The following is a 20,322-nucleotide window of genomic DNA, read 5'->3' on the forward strand; positions in this document are numbered from 1 at the left end:
CTCCATGGGAGTGTTCTGCGTGCGCATGCTGCTATGAAGTGCCATGTGATTCATCTGATCAGGAACCCCAACGACCAATATCAGCTACAGCTAGCTAACACATCTGTGTTGATTCCGATTTAGGTGCGGACTATGCGTAGAGGTCATCACATTGTAGGCTTTGTAGGTACTTTATGCTTTTATTCAGAGAATTTCTTACATAGCTATAATTGCCATTATTTTGGATATGTATACGATAGAAGTACATACAATACAATATAGTATAATCATATAAGTAAATGCTGCACCTTAGGGAATGTACGCATACTCGTACAATCTTCTCGCCATATTCTCGTAATATTGCTCTTTCCATTGATTTCTACTCGTACTTGCTTTGTCTGTGTGTGCTCTATACTCGTTAAAGTAGTATTTAAGATCATGCAGTGCCACAGCTATATATATATATATATATGCATATGTTTATGTATATGTATGTATATCTATGCTTTTATCTGTATATTATATTTTCATTTGGTTTTGTTAACATTGTGGGGCTTATGTATACAATATATCATATCGATAAGGTAGGGGTATCAAGGCAATTGTTTTAAAAGCTGTTAACTGTTCTGTTCTGTACGCTCTGTTAATTTTTTAAGGGAATTTCTATTTATAGACGGATCATTTATTGAAGCTAGAAAGACCAGCTAGATCAGGTCGTATCTGGTCGTATCGTATACAGTGCGTAGGACAGGCAAAATGAGATTTAAACAGTTTCTGGATCAAATGGAATATCTTGAAGTAATCAGCATAGGACAAAGGAAAAATATAAGCATAGGGTAAATAATCGAATAATTTAATTAAAGCTCAATACTCGCATGGGGCCAAATGTGTTCTATAGGTTCCATAGGATGGATGAATTCACACTTAAAACGAATTTCAGATTTAATTTAGTTAGCTAAACCATTAAATATAGTGGCCATCAAATCTTACAAAAATCTAAATACAACATTTACGTATCGTTTCCAAAGAACCTGTCCAACTCTCATATTGCTGTGAAACGCACTGTACACTGAAGGGGTCTCTTTTAGTCGCTGGAATGTGTTTGGCATGTTATGTACATCTTCAAAATATTCATTTGAACTATTTCGCTAGATTCCTGTCTTCTTTTGCTGCTATTTTAAAATTGCGTCTTCTCTACTCTGGTTAGAATTGCATAAGTTGTCAGTCTTAAGTTAAGTTGCGATTATGATTACAATTACGATTAGGGGTTTCTTCAGAACATTGCGGCGCTGGGAGGGGGGCATTGAGAGATTCGCCAATTCGCATTGGTGACATTTTCTATTTAAAGCTGGGCATTGCAGGCGCATTGTGATGCGAATATAATTACAAACATTTTACTAACAATAAATCGCAAGCGGCCAAGAATACATTTCCATAAATTATGTATATCGAATAATTATTAGTTACATTTACAGCACATACATATGTAAGCCATATACTACATACGAGTGCATACATCTAAACACCCATCTTTAACCTATGTATAGTGCAAATGGGTGATAAATATGCAGCTACAGCTGCGGTCTCAATAAGAGTGTGTCTTTCTTTGAAGGTCTCAATTGAAAGGAAAGCAAATTAAGACTTTTTATACCCTTGCAGAGGGCATCTAAATTAAAATCAAACTCAGCTGCGGCGTTGCCAAGTCATTTGTCATTTTCTAAGTCTCTTTTGTATAGTATTATTCGTCTAAGCATCTCCGGATAAATAGTTTGTTTCTAATATACATATCATACTTAATTTTCAATTAAGATTGATTCTTTTTCAGAATCGTTTTAGTCACGGGAGTATAACAGATAAGAGCGTCTTACTAAAGTGAATGTTCTTGGAAAAATGCGTACATTGGCTAAGATTTTTCCATCTATATAAGTCCAATTCAATTAATTATGAATTGAATTGGAGAAGCGTAATGCCTCATCTCGGTCCAAATGGTATAACTTATATAGACGGTAAGCTCTTAAACAATGTACGCCAAAATTTTGAAAATGATTTAGAATTACATTCTACTATTACCTATACTAGAAAAATCTATAAGAGATAGAAGTTTTTCCGCACTATTCAATTGTATTCAATATACATGAATTATCTGCAAGTGTAAGTGAAAGAGTATTAGTGAAAAAAAACTAGACTTTTAAAAACTGTATGCTGGCGCTACCATTGAAAGTTACATTCCTTTTAAGTTTAAAAAGATAGTGATAGTGTAGGGAGGCTATAGAATTCTCATCTTAGATTTATACTCTGAAAAATTCTACGCAAACTCCAGACGTTTGTGAATGTCATGAATTCTTGAGCCCAATATATCATCAATTAGTATAAAAGAAAGTATTCTCTTTTATGCAACCTTTTGAGAACTGGCTGGCACTACTATTACGTTGACCGCAGCTGTATATAAATTAAAAAAAAAAGAGCAATGCCTTGCTTGGGTTTTTCTTGAAAACGTTTTGAATCACAGTTTTGTTGTGTGGTGTCTGCTGTTGCTACTGTTGTGGGTGGTCTGGATCGGGACCAGGGGGTTGAGGATCACGAGAAGGTGGACATGTCCCTAGTGGCGGCGCGGTTTGCCGTGCTGGTGCAACATGACGATCTCATCGCCGCTGTCATCGGCCACATCGAACTCGGGCTCCATGCGCGGCCCATCCTCGTCGTCGTCCTCGTCATCCTCCTCGTCCGTGTGCAGAATCCGCTCCAGGTTCTCCTCATCGAAGTACGGCTGAATGGTCATGCCACCTGAAAGAATCAACATTCAGATTTAGAGCCAAAATGGAGGAAAATTTCGTAGGAACCCACGCTTGATGGGAGAACGGAAAAGCTCTGTTTCACCGTCATCGCCCGCATCGTCCTCTTCCAGGTCGAAGTGCTCCTTACTCTTCTGCGGCAGCAACGAGAAGTTGTAATACGGCTTGTTGCCCCGGTGGCGCCGGTAGAACCAGAACTGAGCGCACAACACACACACGACCACGCCAACGATGATCATCACGCTGGCGAAGATGATGAAGAGGAAGCGCGGCAGGCCGAACACATGCTCGTTGAACTTCAGATGGAAGACGACATTCTCCGTGGGCAGTCCCCCCTGTGCCAGGTGCAGCTGCCTCGTGGCCTCGAAGTGGCGCGGTGCCTCCACTTTGAGGCTCACTGTGCCCAGGGGCACGGCGGACAGGCGGTATTCGCCCATGCTGTTGGTGAAGTTGCGTAGGCGCTCGAGCCCGGCAGGAGCGATTACGGATACTTTGGCATTGCGAATGGGATGGTTGCTCTCGTCCAGCACGACGCCGACAATGCTCGTCGTGAACTTGGAGCCGACACCCGTCACGGAATGAGCCTGATTATTGCTGGGCAGCTCCTCGACCTCGCCGCGTATGAGGGTGAATGGGTGCAGACGAATGGCGCCCAGGTCGACCAGCTGGCCCTGCTGCACCTCCGCCTTGATCACCTGCGACGCGTAGTTGGGGGCTGTCACCTCCAGACCGTACAGCCCTCTAGGCAGCATAAGCTGGAAGCGAGCCGCATTCCGGGTCACATTGTACACCATCTGGTGCTCCAGCAGGCGCACAAAGGCCTCGCGCAGCGGCTGCCCCTCATCGTTGTGCACAAGCCCAGTGACTCCCGTCTGGACGAGGCCCAGGAAGTTCTTGATCTTGTCGATGTTCTTGCGCCAAACGGAGGCGATCTTCTTGTGGGCGGGCATCCGGCAGCACGACACGCCTAGTGTGTACATGGGCAGGTTGTACATTTTGTAGAGGAGGTTCGTCAGCCGATCGCTGGTCTCGCGGTGCAGCTGCCTGGTGGCCGAGGCGCTGCACTGCAGCGGCGAGTAGTTGAACTCCGTGCGCTGGATGCTGTGGGCGAACTTCTCCAGGATGGAGTCGCCGTGCGGGAAGTCCAGCTCGGAGCTGCCCGCACTGAAGGTGAGCATCAGGTCGAAGCGCTCGCTGTGCAAGAACTGCAGCAGCATGTCGCGGCCCGGCTCCGTTTCGGGACTCAGCAAGCGCTCGGCCAGCTCGTCGCCCAGCACAGGATCGCACACAGAGGAGCTGTAAGAGATGCAGAGTTAGCTTAAGCTCAGATTGGGTTCAGTCTGAGGCCACGCCACGCTCACTTGGTGTTGTACAGGTCAAAGACCTCCGGGAACTTCTGCGTCTGCGGCAGGAAGTAAATGACACTGCGCTGGAGCAGCTGCATCACGGTGGCGTCCTGCAGCTTATAGCCCTCCACCAGATGACGGATGAGATTCAGCATGAGCTCCCTGCCCAAGGGCGCCGCTGTGTCGAACATGGAGCTAACCACCAGCAGCTTGTACTTGTGCTCCTCGGGCTCACCAATCTGTGGGGGAAAGCAAGTGATTCATCATAATAGTCATTGATATATAGTCATTGGCTACGATATCTCCCAAATAAAAGCAGCATTACTCTATCGGACGCTTGTAAGTATACTATAACCGACTGATTCGTATACTATATACTATCGAGATCTCAATAGTTTTCTAACTGGGCGACTACTGGCCATAGCAGGACTCCTACGGACAGACGGAGCTAATTGGATCAGCTACAGTAAGAAGCCTTCTATTGATATTATACTAAGGAAAGGAGAGTCCCGTTTGTGGAGAGGTACACTTACATCGGAGGTCATCTTCAGGTAGTTGAAGTATCGACTGAACTCGTTGTCCGCATAGCCGAAGCTCGCGATCTGTCCGTTCTGGTTCTCCAGCTCCGCCAGCCGAGAGCGGATCTCGGCATTCGTGTGGTAGCGGGTGTTCACCACGTTCTCGATGATGCGGAAGTCGTTGGCCGAGGCCCAGTGCTGGGGGTCATCGGGCATGAGGGTCACGTCCAGGCGCATGTTGAAGGGTTCCGCTGATGGCACCTCCACTTCCACGCGCAGCGGTGCATAGTTATCTCCCAGGACGGTGACGTTGTGCTGGCCGGGCAGTGCGAGCTTCCAGTAGTCGCCGAACGTCTGGCTAAAACTGGAGTGATTGGCTCCGTCCAGGCGGATGACAGCACCGGCAATCGGGGTGCCGATGGTGCTGTGCACAAGGCCGTGGATGCCGTGGTGCACCTGTTCGATGAACTGGATTAACGGCTCGCGGTTTTCGTGCCAGAACTGTGGCAGCTCCCGGGCCAGAGGGTACTTGTCGCAGCCCATCTCGATCGTCAGCTCCAGGCAGCCGGCGCGCACATAGTTCCAGTCCTGCATGCCCCCGGTCACGCTGTACCACTGGGCCCCGTTGGTGATGCCGTCGGGGAAGTGCTCGTTCTGGAAGAGTTCGCACGGCTTTCCCAGGTGCATGGTGGGGTGGGCTTGCGCATAGACCGCCGCCAGGTGCCGGAACAGGGCGTTGTCCTCGGTGGGATTCAGCTTGCGGCCATTGATGCTAGCGTCGCGCAGGCGCGAGTACGGATCGTTGAAGTCGTTCTCGTTGTCATCGAACGGATAGTTGGCCACCAGTGAGCCGCCGTGCAGATTCGCCGAGAGCACGAACGGTAGTGACAGAGTCCAGTTCATGACCGCCGCCACTTCCGGCTCGGTGACCTTGTTGAACTTGTCGGTGCCGTACTGGTCCGGAAAGTTGCGATTCAGATCGATATTGTGGGCATTGGCGCGTCCCAAGCCGCTCGTGCGGTCGCCCTCGCGCGACACCTCATACCCGTCTGGGTTCATGCTGTACAGGAAGTGCATCCGCGTGCCGTTCACCAGACGGGTGACCCGCTCATCGTTGCCATACCGCTCCAGCAGGTACTTGCTGAGCAGCAGCAGCATCTCCTTGCCGACCACCTCGTTGCCGTGCATATTGGCCACGTACTTGAACTCGGGCACGCCGGGCACATGCGATCCTGGCGTAGCGAACAGCTCCAGCACCCACAGATCCCTGCCCTGGACACTCTTCCCGATGCTGTAGAGCCGCGTCAGCGAGGGATAGCTGTCCGCTAGTTGCCTCAGGTAGCTGCAAAGGATCGGATCGGCACGGAATGGAATGGAATGGAATCGATTCGAAGCGAATGGGTTGGGTTCTCGGCTCCAGATGGACTCCAAGGTGCCGAGCCCAAGCCAAGCGTGGACTACTCACCTCTCCATGGACGTATAGTTGTGGTGCTCGAAGACGGTGTGTGTTAGGAAGCCGTCGAACTGCTCCTTCCTTGCCTCCGGCGGCTCAGCGCGTTCCACCTTCACCTTGCGGAAGTTGCCTACGGATGTGGATTTGGACATGGATTAGGGACATGTTCGAGTATATCTGTGTGTGCAAGTGTGCAAGTTTATATATGTAAGATTAGCCATGCCAGAGTATGAGGATGGGAATGAGGATTGCGGTTGCGGTTGCGGTTGCGGTTGGGGTTGGGATTGGAAAAGAGAATTAGCCACAAGTCGGTGCAATGGAAAGCTGTTGGGGGTGCGTCTAAGAGGCGAAAGCAGATGCAGATGCATAATTTCGTTCGTTTATTTTCGTTTTGTCATAGTTTTCACAATTATTAAGAGTAAAATCCAAGTAAAATGCCAAACAAATGCTCAATCCTTCGTCATCGCGTGTGCCCTTACATACATATATTCAACATACACATTCCTTCCACCTCTTCCTCCTCCTCCAGCTACAATCTTCTTGGCACACACAAACACAAATTGCAATTCCCTTAAAAAGCGAATGTTTCATTCCTTTAATTTCGTTTCGTTCCGCGCCGACTAGGTACTTAAGTTGATTATTCAATTAAAATTTCATTAGAGTTCATTAAAATAATTTCCATCTACTTTCAGCAAACATCTTTGACAGGCAGAGAGGATTACGTATATCATAAGGAGAATCATACGAAAAGAATCGCGAAACAGGAAACAAAAAAAAATAATTATTTAATGAACCAAACTTTCTGTGAGGGTTCGTAATGTGGTGTGTGGGGTGGTGAATCGAGGTAAAAATAAAACACACCAAAGCTAAAATCCACATTTTATTCTGCCTTTGCCAAGAATCACCCGATCAAACCGTTTAAATCTCATTCCCATTATAAGTATACTCGAATATATATGTGTATATATATATAGTATGTACTATAGGCGATAGTTTTGTTGTGCGGCTGGATTTTTCCATTCGTTATTATCCATCCACACATGCTCGTATAATAGACAGATAGATCATAATGCATAGAGAGTATGTATTGTAGTAATTTTCTCTACGTTTCACCTTCGATAGAATTATCCATCCATCATCTTTCGTGTATACACCTAATCGTGTATATGTGTATATATACGGATATTAATAGACAGATAGATTACTCGTATAATGGATAGATCCTTCTTTTATATGTAGCATATATATATATATATATATATATAGATAGAAAGTTGTATGGTTCGGGAAATTGTAATTACCCTCATACACACTTAATCGAATATATATATATATTATAATTTTTGTTGTTTTGGAACAAGATCATTTCGTTTCCTACAATGGTAATATTTTACCATTATGTGTTGTTTTCGCTATATTTCGTGTAGATACGATTTATTATATGTTGTGTATTATGGGGCTGGTGTTTTTAATTCTCATTGTTCACATCGTACACGTATATATATATCTATGTATAATTATAATGCATTGAAATTTGTTGTTGAACAAGTCCTTTTCGTTCACATACAATCGATATTGATATTATGTATGTGAAGAGATATCTCAATAAAGTTTTCATAGTATATGCATAGGTTTTAGGTATATGCTTTGATCGTCGCTTCCTCGTGCATTCTCTACAGTGCACCATAATATGTTTTGTATATACGTAGGTACGGGATATGGGCAGGAGCTGGAGCAGGAGAACTGATCCATATAAAATCGTTCGTCCTCCTTTGTTTTTGTGGATAGGGTCATTCGATGACCTCAAGTGGGTTGATTTCTTTACAAGTTCCTAAGTACAATTCGCTTATTTGATTAATGTTATTGCATTCTTCTTTGTGTTGTCCTTTTTTTTAATTCTTTTTTGGTTTTGTTTCGTTTTGTTTTGTTTCTTGACTGCGTGTTTTTGTTTTTGTTTTCTTATATACAAATCAAATCGGGTTTTCGATTTGTATAATCAATCAGTGTGTATGGATAGATATGTGTGTGTGTGTGTGTGTGTGTGTGCGGTGCAGGAAAAATGAACGAAACATAATATGGCACTGGCGCAAAACAAAGAGATTCCAGGATGAAGCCAAAGAGAAACGGAATACCCAATGGAATGCAGTGCAAAATATACATAAATCCTTGGGGGATCTCCGAGATCTCCTAGCTCGATTCGGTAAAAGCACCATTTATATTTAGAGCAGCCAACGAATCGAACTTGGGCCAAGAGAAGCCCCCAAGTCAAATACATACATACATACATAAATGAAAGTGCTTTGCTGTGTTTTCGAGATACAGTTTGGATAGGGACAGTAGGTAGTAGAGCGCTTAGAGCGGTGCATACAAAGAGAGAGAGCAGGACTACTAGGTGCTGGGTTGATCAGGGGGGCATTCATGGACTATTGATGCATTGATATCGGTTCAAATGACTGGCTAGCATGTACATATGCATTTTAGACGGGGGGATAGCTGTCGCTGGTGCTGGCGGTGACTGGGCATTCCTCACCGTCACGCCGCATGAGAGAGTTCTAGAAGAAATAGGGACTGTATAAACTGCTAATACCATCAAAGTTCGTCTCGACGGGCAGCAGTTTGAAGTCCAGCCGCAGAGCCTCCAAGTTGTCGTTGGTAACGCGCACCTCTTGCGGGGCACTGGTCTGGTACCTGGAGTTTGGATGGAGACAGAGGGAAACGAAATCAGTACGGGAGCTGGAAAGGGAACCACAGGGAAAGGGAAAAAGGGGCAGCCACTCACCCAAAGGCAGCCGCATGCACGCTGTACAGGCCGGGCGTGAGCAGGCGCCAGTACTCGCCACGCTTCGAGGTGCGAATGGGCTTCTCGTCCAGGCCGGCCACAATAATGTTCGCATCGCCGATGGGATAGCCATTGGCGTCCTGCACCAGGCCCTTGATGCCGATGTGGGCTTGCTTGAGCAGCTGCATCAGCGAACCTTTGTTGCGCTGCCACTCTGCGGGTAGGGTGCTGGCAGGCGGATACTTGCAGCAGGAGAGCTCGATGGTCAGCTCGAAGCAGTTGCTGAAGGCGTAGTTGAAGTCCTGCATGCCGCCGGAGAGCTCGTACCAGTTGGCGCCGTTAGTGATGCCTCCGGCAAAGGAGTCGTTGCAGTTGCTGCCCTTCCGCATGATCGGATGGTTGTCCGAGTAGGCGTGCGCCAGCTGCTTGAAAACGCGGTCATCCGGGGTCAGGCTCTCCTCGCAGCACTCATTGTGCGCTCTAAAAGAGGAGAGGGATGTGTGATGAAAACTGGAATCCCACCCACGATGAGATCAAACCCGAAACCTACATGGAGTTGTCGTAGGGATAGCTGGCCACCACGGCTCCGCCATGGAAGTTAGCCGAGAGCACGAACGGCTTGCTGATTATCCAGTTGGCTAGGGCGGCCGTCTCCGGCTGGCGGGACTGCGCGTGCAGCTGGTGGACATGGGGCTCCTCCAGACGGTCAGGGAAGTCGCGGTTTAGATCGATGCCCGCCGCATTGCCACGCCCTACATAATTGGGCAGCGATTCGCAGTTGCCCTCCTGTAAATTGCGGAGGAGGGGGGACAAGGGCAATATTAACATAGGCATGGATTTCTCTTTCATATCTGTTTCTCAATCTCACTCTCGCTCTTTCTCTCTCTCTCCGTTGTGTCTTGATTGTCATTCAGGTCAGTCCTGACCGAAATATTGCACTGCTTGGCATGTCTGTCAGGTGGGTCGGGGCTCTCTCTCTGATTACACCATTCACCCACGCACCCATCGGAGAGAGAGTCATAATCGATATTCGATAACGATGTTGCGCAATCGAATAGCAAGCTAATTATCAAATTAGAACTGCAGCTTTTTCCCCCGCCCTCCCCTCACTATACAGCTTATAAACTGGAGCAGCTGCTGCACGATCTGATTGAACGCACATGAACCGAGCGCGCAAATGGCGATCGGGGAGGACTGATGGATGGATTGGAGTGAAGACTCCTCCATTGCATAATCAACAAATTACACATATCATTTAATGGACATATTAAATGGCAAATGTCATTAGCATGTTCAGCCAGAATGGAAAGTATGTACTACCCCAGTCACGCCACAGATCACCGATCACACATACACGTGGGTTATCCGTTCCACTGTGCAAGAAAGCAGAGACACATTGTTACATACATGCATACATACATAAATATACACATATGCAAGTTCAGAAAGTTTCAACTCCAATTAAGAATGAACAGGGGGAAGAGGGACAGGTGGTAACTCTATTCAGGTGACTCTCGCTCTCTCGAACTCAAGGAAGAAGCTGGAACAGTTATTTGCTAAACCAGCGATGGTTGGAGTGAGCGAGGAATAAGCTTCTGCTCAACGAATAATAGAGCTTTGTCTCTCCCTATCTTTCTTTGAGATAACATTCTCAATGAATTTAAATTTCCCGTGTATCTGCGCACTAACCGAAACCTTTGCTAAATCATTCCATACGTTTCAGAAACGTTAAAATGATCCAGCAGCAACAACCAAAAGCAAACTATACATTGCTTTGCAGAAGATAATGATAACCATTATCTATGCATGTGTGCGAGCGTGGGTGTGTGCAATATGTCAACAGTTGTGAATATTCAGGCGTGGCAGTGGGCGGAGAGAGAGACGGCTGTAAAGGGATTGCGCTTGGGCCTAGCGCAATCGGATAAAGAGTGCGAATTTAACGACAGAACAGAGAGAGAGAGAGAGCTGACTTCTGCCGCCTCTCTCATCCCGACACCCCCGCAAACTCTAAACCACACTCTCTCTGCCTCTTCGTATTCTAAAATTTCACAATTATTGATTTTTCCCAGCGACCGAAAGAGACTCGTACACAGTGGCAGATACGTATGCAAACAGGTGACCCGCCCGCGCGTACTGTAGAGCGAACGTACCTGGGACAGGGCATAGCCATCGGGATTCATGGTGGGCATTAGATAGATGTCCGTGGAGTTCACCAGCTGGCCCACATCCGTGATGCGGTCGTAGTTGCCTAACAGGTACTGAGCCAGATAGACGAGCAGCTGCCGTCCCACCGTCTCGTCGCCGTGCATATTGGCAATGTACTTGACGGGCGGCGTGAGCAGATTGCGCTGCCGCGTATTCTTCGAGATCTGCAGCACAACCAGGTTGCGGCCCTCTAGGGATCGGCCGAGATAGTGAACGCGAGCCTGCTCTGGATAGGCCTTCTCCAGGCCCGCAAACAGATCCTCCAGCTGCTCCTGGCTGGTGTAGTGGGGCTGCTGCAGGAAGCTCTCCTCCTCTTTGATGATGTAGCCCCGTCCACTGGGCACCAGCTGGGCGACCATGGCCAAAGCCAGGCCAGTCACAATCCACTGTGCCAGCATCTTCTTTGGACTCGCCTCCACTTCTACGGCAGTCTTCGCAGCCGTCTTCGCAGCCGCTACGGGGGGATGACCTCAATTGCTGGTTATCACGGGCGTGCAAATTGAACGCTGGATGCTCCAGATAAAGTTCTTATTTGGTTTTCTTCTGCTTTTTCGGGGGGAGACCTCCGCCCGCGCGTCCTCGTCTTGGTCGTCTGGGGGGGTCGGCGTCGTCGTCGTTGTCGTTGTCGTTGTCCGTTCCGTCGTAGGGTGGTCGGTGCAGCTCAGCTTCGAAAAATGAACTGCTTGAAAATTTGCTGCGTTGATTGGCCTTAAGCGCCCATGGGGCTGCTGTCGCTGTGCCTGTTACCGCTCCTCTGCCAGCGTCGACGCCAGCACACTCGGCTGAGAGCAGCGCAAAGCAAAGCGCGCGCTAATTGCAGGGAAATTACACGCCACAGAGAGCTTGAGAGCCGAATGTTTTTTTTTTTAGTTTTCCTTCTTCTGCCGTTATATATGTATATGTATTTTCCACAGTTTTCTGATACCGTGTCACGAACCGTTGTTGTTATTTGAGTGTAAATTAATAGTTTGTCGTCGCTTTCGGATTCAATAATGATTATTATTGTTTCATTTGAGTGTTGAATAGCGTTGCCAGACGAAAGCCGAGGCGCCGGCGCGTGTGAGAGCGCAGTCGCCGCCAAGCCACAGCAGAGAGAGAGAGAGAGAGTGCGCACGAGAGAAAGATGGTGAAGACAAGGCGGAGAGAGAGAGAGACATTCGAATTTGCGTCGCACGTCAGCGAAAAGGATATTTTTAGCATGAAATCAATAACTCTCTTTTGACGTCACAGCCAGCCAGACCGCCCATTGCCAGTGTCCCTGGCGTGGGTTCAAACGCCCACGCACACACACGGCACATACATTTGTACATATTTCCATATGCCCCTTCCTTATCGATAAACAAAATTCCCCGGGCCATTAAGGCCGTCTTTATCAGTAGAGCGCAATTTCAGGGAAATTTATATTCCCGCTAAGTGAATGGGATCGGTGACAGTGGAGGGCAGCGGTGATAGCGGGCAAAAAGCTTCTATATTTAAAGCTTCACTCCCAATCACGCAGCAATACCACATTGTTGGCACTTCTTCCTGGCACAGCTGGGATTAACACCGAGGCCTGCATGCTCTACAAGAATTAATCCGTTTCAATTCCATTCGGATGTCAATCGAAATTTGTTTGAAAATTGGGTAGATTCCACAAGCTTCTGATGCTTATAGGGAATCTATTTTCCAATTATTTAAAAAGCTACTCGTTTGGAGCATATTTTTTTATGGAAAGAAACATAAATAAGTTCCTGTATCAAATGGTTCTACATTTTTACATTTTTAGAAATATCAAAAAAACTGCATCAAACAGAAATCGGCAAACTACTCGTAAATTCGCGTGGCTCTCGCTGGAGGAATTGTAGCAGCGGCCACAAACATAAGCGCAATAATAACGACGACAAACCGGTTGCATTTACTTGTAAAGTGTCTCAATTGCAGGAAAATTAAATGAACTAAACCAAAACCAAAGCGAAAACCACACATCGCCCATACGCCGCGGCGTCAACGGTGGCATACTGCCGTATAGCTGTTGTTGTTGTGACATCTAACCAGTTTCTTGAAAGGTAATTGGACGGGCTGCCTCCCTTGCCGGCTGCTCCCACAGTTACGGCCGCTGTGTTGCAATTGCAACACAATGACGTCAGCGGCCGGGGCTGGCCTTAAATCTATCCACCAGATTATTGGAGGGGCAGGCCGTAAAACTGTCACCCACACCCAACATCCACATCGAAGCACTTGGCATACATGTTTGTTTAACAACAGTCTAATCTAATCAGACACGAAAATTGCCACCACTCGAGGTGTCCGCCCGAAATACCTATTGCTCTTTGGATTAACTAAAATTAGTTGAAAATCTGATAAACATTGAAATATCCCTTAATACCCTGTGGCCCAAGGTACACACATACATATTTACATCTAAAGTTTTTTCAATATGACGCAGTTTGAAGCTTACTCTGAGCACCAATAAAGCTCAACAGAGAAGAGAGTGGACAGGCGCATAGGGAGAGAGGTGTGAGGTGTTCAGCCGGCAGACAGCTGATAATCATAACTGTTTACTATGTCCGACTTATCGTAGAGTAAAAAGGTATATTGCATTCGTGAAGATCAATGTTTGCCACCCTATAGCGCCATAAATATTTATATTAGGACATATGTATATTTTTTACGAGCATTCGATCTGCTAGCTATGACAATTTCTCAGTCTGTGGGAGCATCTGGATTGAAGAGCTATGTAACCGAAATCCACAGGGTATTGGTATTTCCTAGTCGCTTTTACTTGCTGCCTATTCTCTTGGTCTGCTCGCTCTCAGCTCTTCACGAGCTGATCTTGAACTTTCCAAGTTTGTAAAGCTCTCGCGTCCGCCTCGTCTTCACAGAAAATGCCATGATACTTGCAGCACAACAGCTGCAACATGTGTACATCGATTTTATTTATATGACTATTTACGTCCGTAATCTCCTTAATTATATTGACAATTGTTCGCTACAGGGATTCACAGCAGAGTTGATGCAATGAAAAGAGAGCCAACAGAGACAGGGGAATTTTCAATATTTTGTGTGTTGATGCGAATACATACTATGGGAATAAACAGTGTATGGCGGAAATGTGCTAGCACAGACTAAACAATTACCAAGTTGTTGCGGCACTAGAAATTTGTTCTATTGCGGGGTTTTTCCTGATGCCCTTTAATGTACCGCGTCATGTGGGAGCGATGGAAGCATTTGGGTTCAAGGACGTCCCCCCGCTGAACTAGGGAAGACAAACAACAGAGATAAAGCTTCCCTGCATGTACATATGTATATATGTATGTGTATCTCTATTATACATACATACATACATACATACATATGTATAAAAAACGTTTTGGGTCGCCGCGATCGTTCCGATATTTGACTCACGAGCAAAGCGATACCTTTAATTTAAGGAATTCAAACACAAACCAACTTAAAAAACGAGGGGGAACGTTGTGAGTTGCTGCGGAGACCGCAACTCTACAGTTATACCCGATACTAAGTCAGTATGGCTCTCCTCCGGCAGACGCCGCTAATATTAAACGACACGACAAGGAGTGCGTGCGAGAGAGACAGAAAATCAGTCTGAGCGTGACGTCGGGTGTTGCGTAGCCAGTGCAAATTGATTTGTTCCTTTTGGCTATAAAAATGATCTGATCTGATCCAGATTCAGCAATCTGATATATATGATCATTATCTATGATTCTGCGTTTTTAGTTTTCTCGTATCCTCAATATTGTGGATGCAACAGATTTTCGTTCTTTGCGGGGGCGGAAGGGGGTGGGGCGAAATTTTGAGATATACGTTTTATAGTGAGATCTAACAGGAGTGCGGATACCAAATTTGGTTACTCTAGCCTTAATAGTCTCTGAGATTTGTGAATATCCCCAGATTTTCATCCGGGGGCGGAAGGGGGTGTGGCGAAATTTTGAAACAAACTCGTCTCGGTCCGATATATTAGGAGTGTGGATACCAAATTTGGTTGCTCTAGCTTTTATAGTCTCTGAGATCTAGGCGCTAATGTTTTACTCTAAGCAAAGCCGCCTATGCTACGTGTGTGTTAGAGAGAGACAGGGCGAGAAAAAATGAAATTGTTTTCTTGATTCTGGCTATAATAATTATACGATCTGGTTCAGATTTTGCACTCTAGAAGATATAGTCATCTTCTACGATTCTGCGTTTTTAGTTTTCTCGTATCGTCGAAATTGTGGATGCCACAGATTTTCGCCCTTTGTGGGGGCGGAAGTGGGCGGGGCAAAGTTTTGAAATATTCTTGTAGCAGTGACATATCACAGAAGTCTGGATCCAAAACATCGTTGCTCTCGCTCTTATAGTCTTTGAGCACTAGGCGCTGAAGGGGACGGACAGACGGACGGACGGACAGACGGACAGACAGACATGGCTCAATCGACTCGGCTATTGATGCTGATCAAGAATATATATACTTTATGGGGTCGGAAACGATTCCTTTTGGACGTTACACACATCCACTTTTACCACAAATCTAATATACCCCAATACTCATTTTGAGTATCGGGTATAATTAAACATCACTTCAAAATTACTGAAAACACTCATTTAATAGAGCTTTTGCTGAAACATAGTGTCCAGTGTCCTTTTCACATGAACCCAACACACCAAGACCCTCAACATTTAAAGGAATACTCTAAGAGTGTTACAATTTATCTAGGGAAAACAACTTCAGAATCAATGATGCCCGCTTTCAGGAACTCCTATTTGATCCACAAAAGATTTCTTAAATTTAATTTTTTTGTTAGCTTAATTAAGTGTTTTCCTACCCCTGTACATTAGCCCCACAATAACCACCACTTGACTCAATTGAAGAGCTTTAAAATGAAGATCACTCGTAAAGCAGAAACCCAAACACTTGGGATTAGACATTCAGAGGGCCATCGAGTGGAGAGTACCAGAGAGTAATGATGGACCAGTGTTCAGATAATATCAGACGCAACTCCCAGATGCTAATAGCCAGATCACAACTGACTTGAACCAGAAAAACTGGGTCACCTATGGTACTATAGTACAGGGAGGGGAGCGGATTCCATATGGATAGAAACAGTCTCTGGCTTTCCACTACAGATTCCAAACGCAGCGGGGCAGAGGAACAAAGCACAGCGGAAACCAAAGAGACAGAGATACAAAGAGAGAGAGAGAGAGAGAGAGAGAGAGAGAGAGAGAGAGAGAGAGGTGGGGAGTGTCGATTCATGGATTGATCTGGGGTGTAGTCGGGGTAACAATTTATCCGATTTACATTCACTTTTCGCTATTGTTATAATGCTCCCCACAGCTGTTTTGGCTTTGAAAGCGGATTGTGGTACAAGCAACTTTCTTCTAGAACTACCCATAGATGGGCACGGGGACGAGACGGGGGTTCGTAGTATGACTCACCTGGGCGAGGGCAAATCCATCCGGATTGCAGCTGGGTAGAAAATGAATTTCTGTGGTGTTGAGCAGCCGTTGGACCTGGTCGTCGGTCTCGTAGCTGCTGGCCAGATACTCGGCCATATACAGGACAATCTGGCGACCCAGCGTCTCGTCGCCCCGAATGTTGGCCACCAGCTTCACCATGGGCCGCAGCAGATCCCCGCTCTTGTCGTTCGCCGGTGGGGCGTTTAGCGCTAGGGCATGCAGTGGCCTGCCCTGCAAGGAGCGACCGATTTTGTAGGCCTGGGCCAACTGGGGATAGTCCTTGGCCAACTGGCCAAACAGAGCTCCAATCTCATCGTTGTCCAGATAGTGGGGATGAGCCAGAAAGCTCTCGGTCTCTTCGATCACCTGAACCGCAGCACTCTCGCTGTACTCTGCGGGGGCGGGTGCCGGCGAGCCAGCGACGAGGGCCAGGCACGCAATCACAAAAACGCCAACGCGCATATTATCTGCTATCTGGAGAGCAGATCGATCCGATCTAGACCCGCCGATGCGGACACGTAAGCAGCAACAACAAGCGGGGGCGCAGGCGCAGACGATGGAGAGACGCTGGATGAGGTGCTGTTGCACCTGTGGCTCGCTTTCTGCTGACAGCTTTCTTTGATATGCAAATTATTGCCAATATTTCACTCTAACACAGAAAATAGCACACAAACCAGAACAGGCACGGAGACACGGAACAACAACTTGTTCTGGAGGTGCTTTTGCCCTGCTGGCGGATGATTCGTTTGCCGCGCTGTCACTGCACCAAAACTCCAAAATCAGACGCCACAAAATGACTGAAAGCCCGAGGAGCAAAACATATTATCCACAAACAATAATTGTTGTACTAAATATTAATAATTTACACATATACACATTCAAAACACAAACTACGCGAACGCAACCAGTGTAACCGCGGATTTATCGTTAAAATATACCGACCGAACCTCCGAAATATACCGAAACAGACCGTCTCATTTAAAAAATATACCGTAAATATACTGACGAATTCAAGTTCTATTTTACATATTCCTCGTTTTTTATTTTCCGAAGAATATTACTAGCTATATAGAACATTTAGCCATGCCCAGACAATTTTATACGATTGATGAATCATTTCTATATTTGATTGGCAAGTCTTTAGTCCTTGTTTTTATTGTATTTTAACTTAAACAGGGTTTAAACAAAATAGTTCAACAAAAAAACAGTCGCAATGTTGCTGGTATTTGAAGACATGATGCGTGTATATGCCTTTGTATACCCTATTTCGATAATTTTATATGAAGATGAAACGTAATTTATAAAGACCTTTTCTCAAATTGATATTCTTTAGACATATTCAAGTACATTATTAGTATCTTGTGTACATTTATCTCGATCCTGGTACCTACGGAGCCTTGAATGACAAACATTTTCTCAATTCTATAACATCCTTTTCCCTAGGGTATGACAATTAATGTTGCCGTTAATCATTGTTGTCAACCGGTTATTACCTATTCATACCCGATTCAAATAAATACCGAAATATACGGTCTCATTTTCAAAATATACCGTCGAATTATTCATATTCCTCGTTTTTGATCTTCCGTGGAATATTACTAGCTATATAGAACATTTGGCCATGTGCACATAATTTAATACGATGAATTAATCAATTTTCTACTTGACTGGCTTACTTTAAATAATTGCTTTTATTGCATTTTGCGTAAAAAAAAAGGTTTTAGCGAAATCGGTCAAAACAAAAAAAAAAACGAAAAAGGATAGTCGTTCATATTGCTCAATTTAGAGATTATGTTGAATAATTCTAGATAACTAAAACCCTTAGTTTTGCCCACATAATTTTAAGACATTGATGAATAAATTTTCTACAAAATTGGTTAGTTTTTAGTCCTTGCTTTTATTGTATCTTGACTACCATAAAAAAAATAATTTTACAATAAAAATCAAGAATAATAATTATAGAATAAAAGTCAAAAAATAATAATTATTCAAGAAAAATCAAGAAAAATCAGAACTAATCATTATTCAATCAAAATCAAAAATAATTTATTAGTTTTTTGAGTTTTATTAAGGTATGAAGATAAAACCTAATTAATAAAGTCCTTTATTAACTCAGTTCAACTCCTGCATGTGTATAGTGGTCCCGGGGTACGGTAGCTTTCGATTCTATTGATTCTAATAAGTGTTAGAACATTTACATATGTATATACATGTAAGTGCAATACAACCTGACTATTCGATTGACAGAGTCCTCGGAACCTTAGAAATATTGTTCCACCGAACATCGCTGCTAGTCCAGGTGAGCAAAAATTAAAAATTCCTTGTATTACAGCCCCTTATTGTTGGGCGGCCACTTATTCGTTCTCCTTTTCTCTACTGCAACAGATAGAATCTGTTCGGAATAAAGGACCCTCACACTCAAAGGTAGGTTGCCAAAGGTAGGTGCCTGGCAGCGTAACAAATTCAAAGTTGGGCCCAACACTGGAGTGCCGAGGGCCGTGGAGGCGAAGGAACAATCCCAATCGAAGGACCTAGACGACACAGCCTATGCAGAACCACGTCACCAGTCTGAAAAATATTTACTCACAAGTGTAAACGGCAAAAGAGGGTGCTGATTACATTTTCAAGTCACCCGTATAAAAGGCGAAAGGTTGTTGTTTTTCAGTGCAGTCATAATGTTCATAGCTATGGAGCTGCTTCTATGGGGCGATCTTCTAAAGCCCCATCCTTCGTCTCCATCTTCGGGGCTTTCGCTTGTACGGATAAGTGGCGTCGAAATACCATTGCAGGCCCTTGCTGCCGCTGGTTCATATTGTCCTTCAGTATATAGATATTTATCTATTGAGATATTGAGTGTCTGTCATAGCCGTACTCAGAATGTTCTCCATTCTTATATGCTTTCTCTTTTTCGAAGTAAGTATGGAAGAGTTTTGAGGTTATTTAGACCAATACTTTTTGTATCCTTGCAGTTCCCCAGCCAAATGGATTACTTTACTCACTGAATCGGAAAACACATGTATCATAATTTTCTGATTTCTTGGACCAGCACTACGAATAGTTCTTTGCCTATTACTCAACCCCCCTGGTACTTCTGCGAGATTCCTGTGAAACGAACTGACTAGAGGCCGTTGTGGACCCGTAGTGGCCTTCAGTATGTAGATTGTTCGAGCGGCCAACAGCTACTTTAACATCTTGAGAGCTGACTGAATATCTCAATATATGAATAATACATACTGAAGGCCAATATGCACCAGAGATAGCCAGGGCCAGCGATGGTATTTAGACGCTACACATCCGTGCAAGCGAAAGAATCGCAGATGGAGACAAAGCATGAGGCTTTCCAAGAATCAATAAAGAAGCTCCTTAACTGTGAACATTTTGACTGAAAAACGGCACACTTTTTCCTTTATTTCGGGCTGACTGGGTCAGCCAATTGGGCTCATTAGAATCGGCCAATATAATATGCATATGGCGACAGGTGCTGTTGTTCTGGATGGCGCACTGAATTTGTACGGCCTATTGAACCCAAAGAAGAGTGAGAAAGAGGGTATCTATTACGTTTCACATGTATTCAACGTAGAGGAACAGCAGTTTTTAGCCTATCAAATGTATATACATATGTATTTACATATGTCGAATTCTTAATCAGAATTAACAGCCATTTCCTTTATCTGAGAGACGTATCATCAATCAAAAAGAGCGGACGCGAACTTTAAACAGGCTCACTTCAGATACGGAACATTAAGCTCGAAACATTGGGCGGGGATCTGCGCTCTCGACGCGTTCTACACCGTCAAGCAGGATATGAAGATGCCCTAGACCG

At 45.2% G+C, this 20,322-nt stretch overlaps 1 protein-coding gene across 2 annotated transcripts; it reads right to left on the reverse strand.

Moving 5' to 3' along the window:
• Positions 1–154: 154 nt before the first annotated feature.
• On the reverse strand, positions 155–17,413 carry LOC108159252 (carboxypeptidase D). Of its 2 annotated transcripts, none has more exons than XM_017292381.2 (9): positions 16,479–17,413; positions 9,418–9,653; positions 8,868–9,347; positions 8,676–8,776; positions 6,101–6,218; positions 4,651–5,977; positions 4,133–4,356; positions 2,824–4,067; positions 155–2,763 (listed from the first exon to the last, which is right to left on the reverse strand). In XM_017292381.2, exons 1-9 carry the CDS (start codon positions 16,959–16,961, stop codon positions 2,579–2,581), a joined length of 4,398 nt encoding a protein of 1,465 aa, XP_017147870.1. In that variant the 5' UTR covers positions 16,962–17,413; the 3' UTR covers positions 155–2,578. The 2 variants fall into 2 exon arrangements, with proteins under 2 accessions (XP_017147870.1, XP_017147878.1); XM_017292389.2 differs by lacking the exon at positions 16,479–17,413 and adding an exon at positions 11,018–12,049.
• Between the last annotated feature and the right edge of the window lie 2,909 nt (positions 17,414–20,322).

This window comes from Drosophila miranda, chromosome XL (genome assembly GCF_003369915.1).
Source record: "Drosophila miranda strain MSH22 chromosome XL, D.miranda_PacBio2.1, whole genome shotgun sequence".
NCBI classification, from domain to species: Eukaryota; Metazoa; Arthropoda; class Insecta; order Diptera; family Drosophilidae; genus Drosophila; species Drosophila miranda.

Coding starts and splice junctions, on each gene's coding strand:
- LOC108159252 (XM_017292381.2), bottom strand. CDS start 16,961: ATGCGCGTTGGCGTTTTTGTGATTGCGTGCCTGGCCCTCGTCGCTGGC. Junction 4,357..4,650: donor ACCTGAAGATGACCTCCGAT/GTAAGTGTACCT, acceptor TTTCCCCCACAG/ATTGGTGAGCCCGAGGAGCA. Junction 2,764..2,823: donor TTTCCGTTCTCCCATCAAGC/GTGGGTTCCTAC, acceptor TGATTCTTTCAG/GTGGCATGACCATTCAGCCG.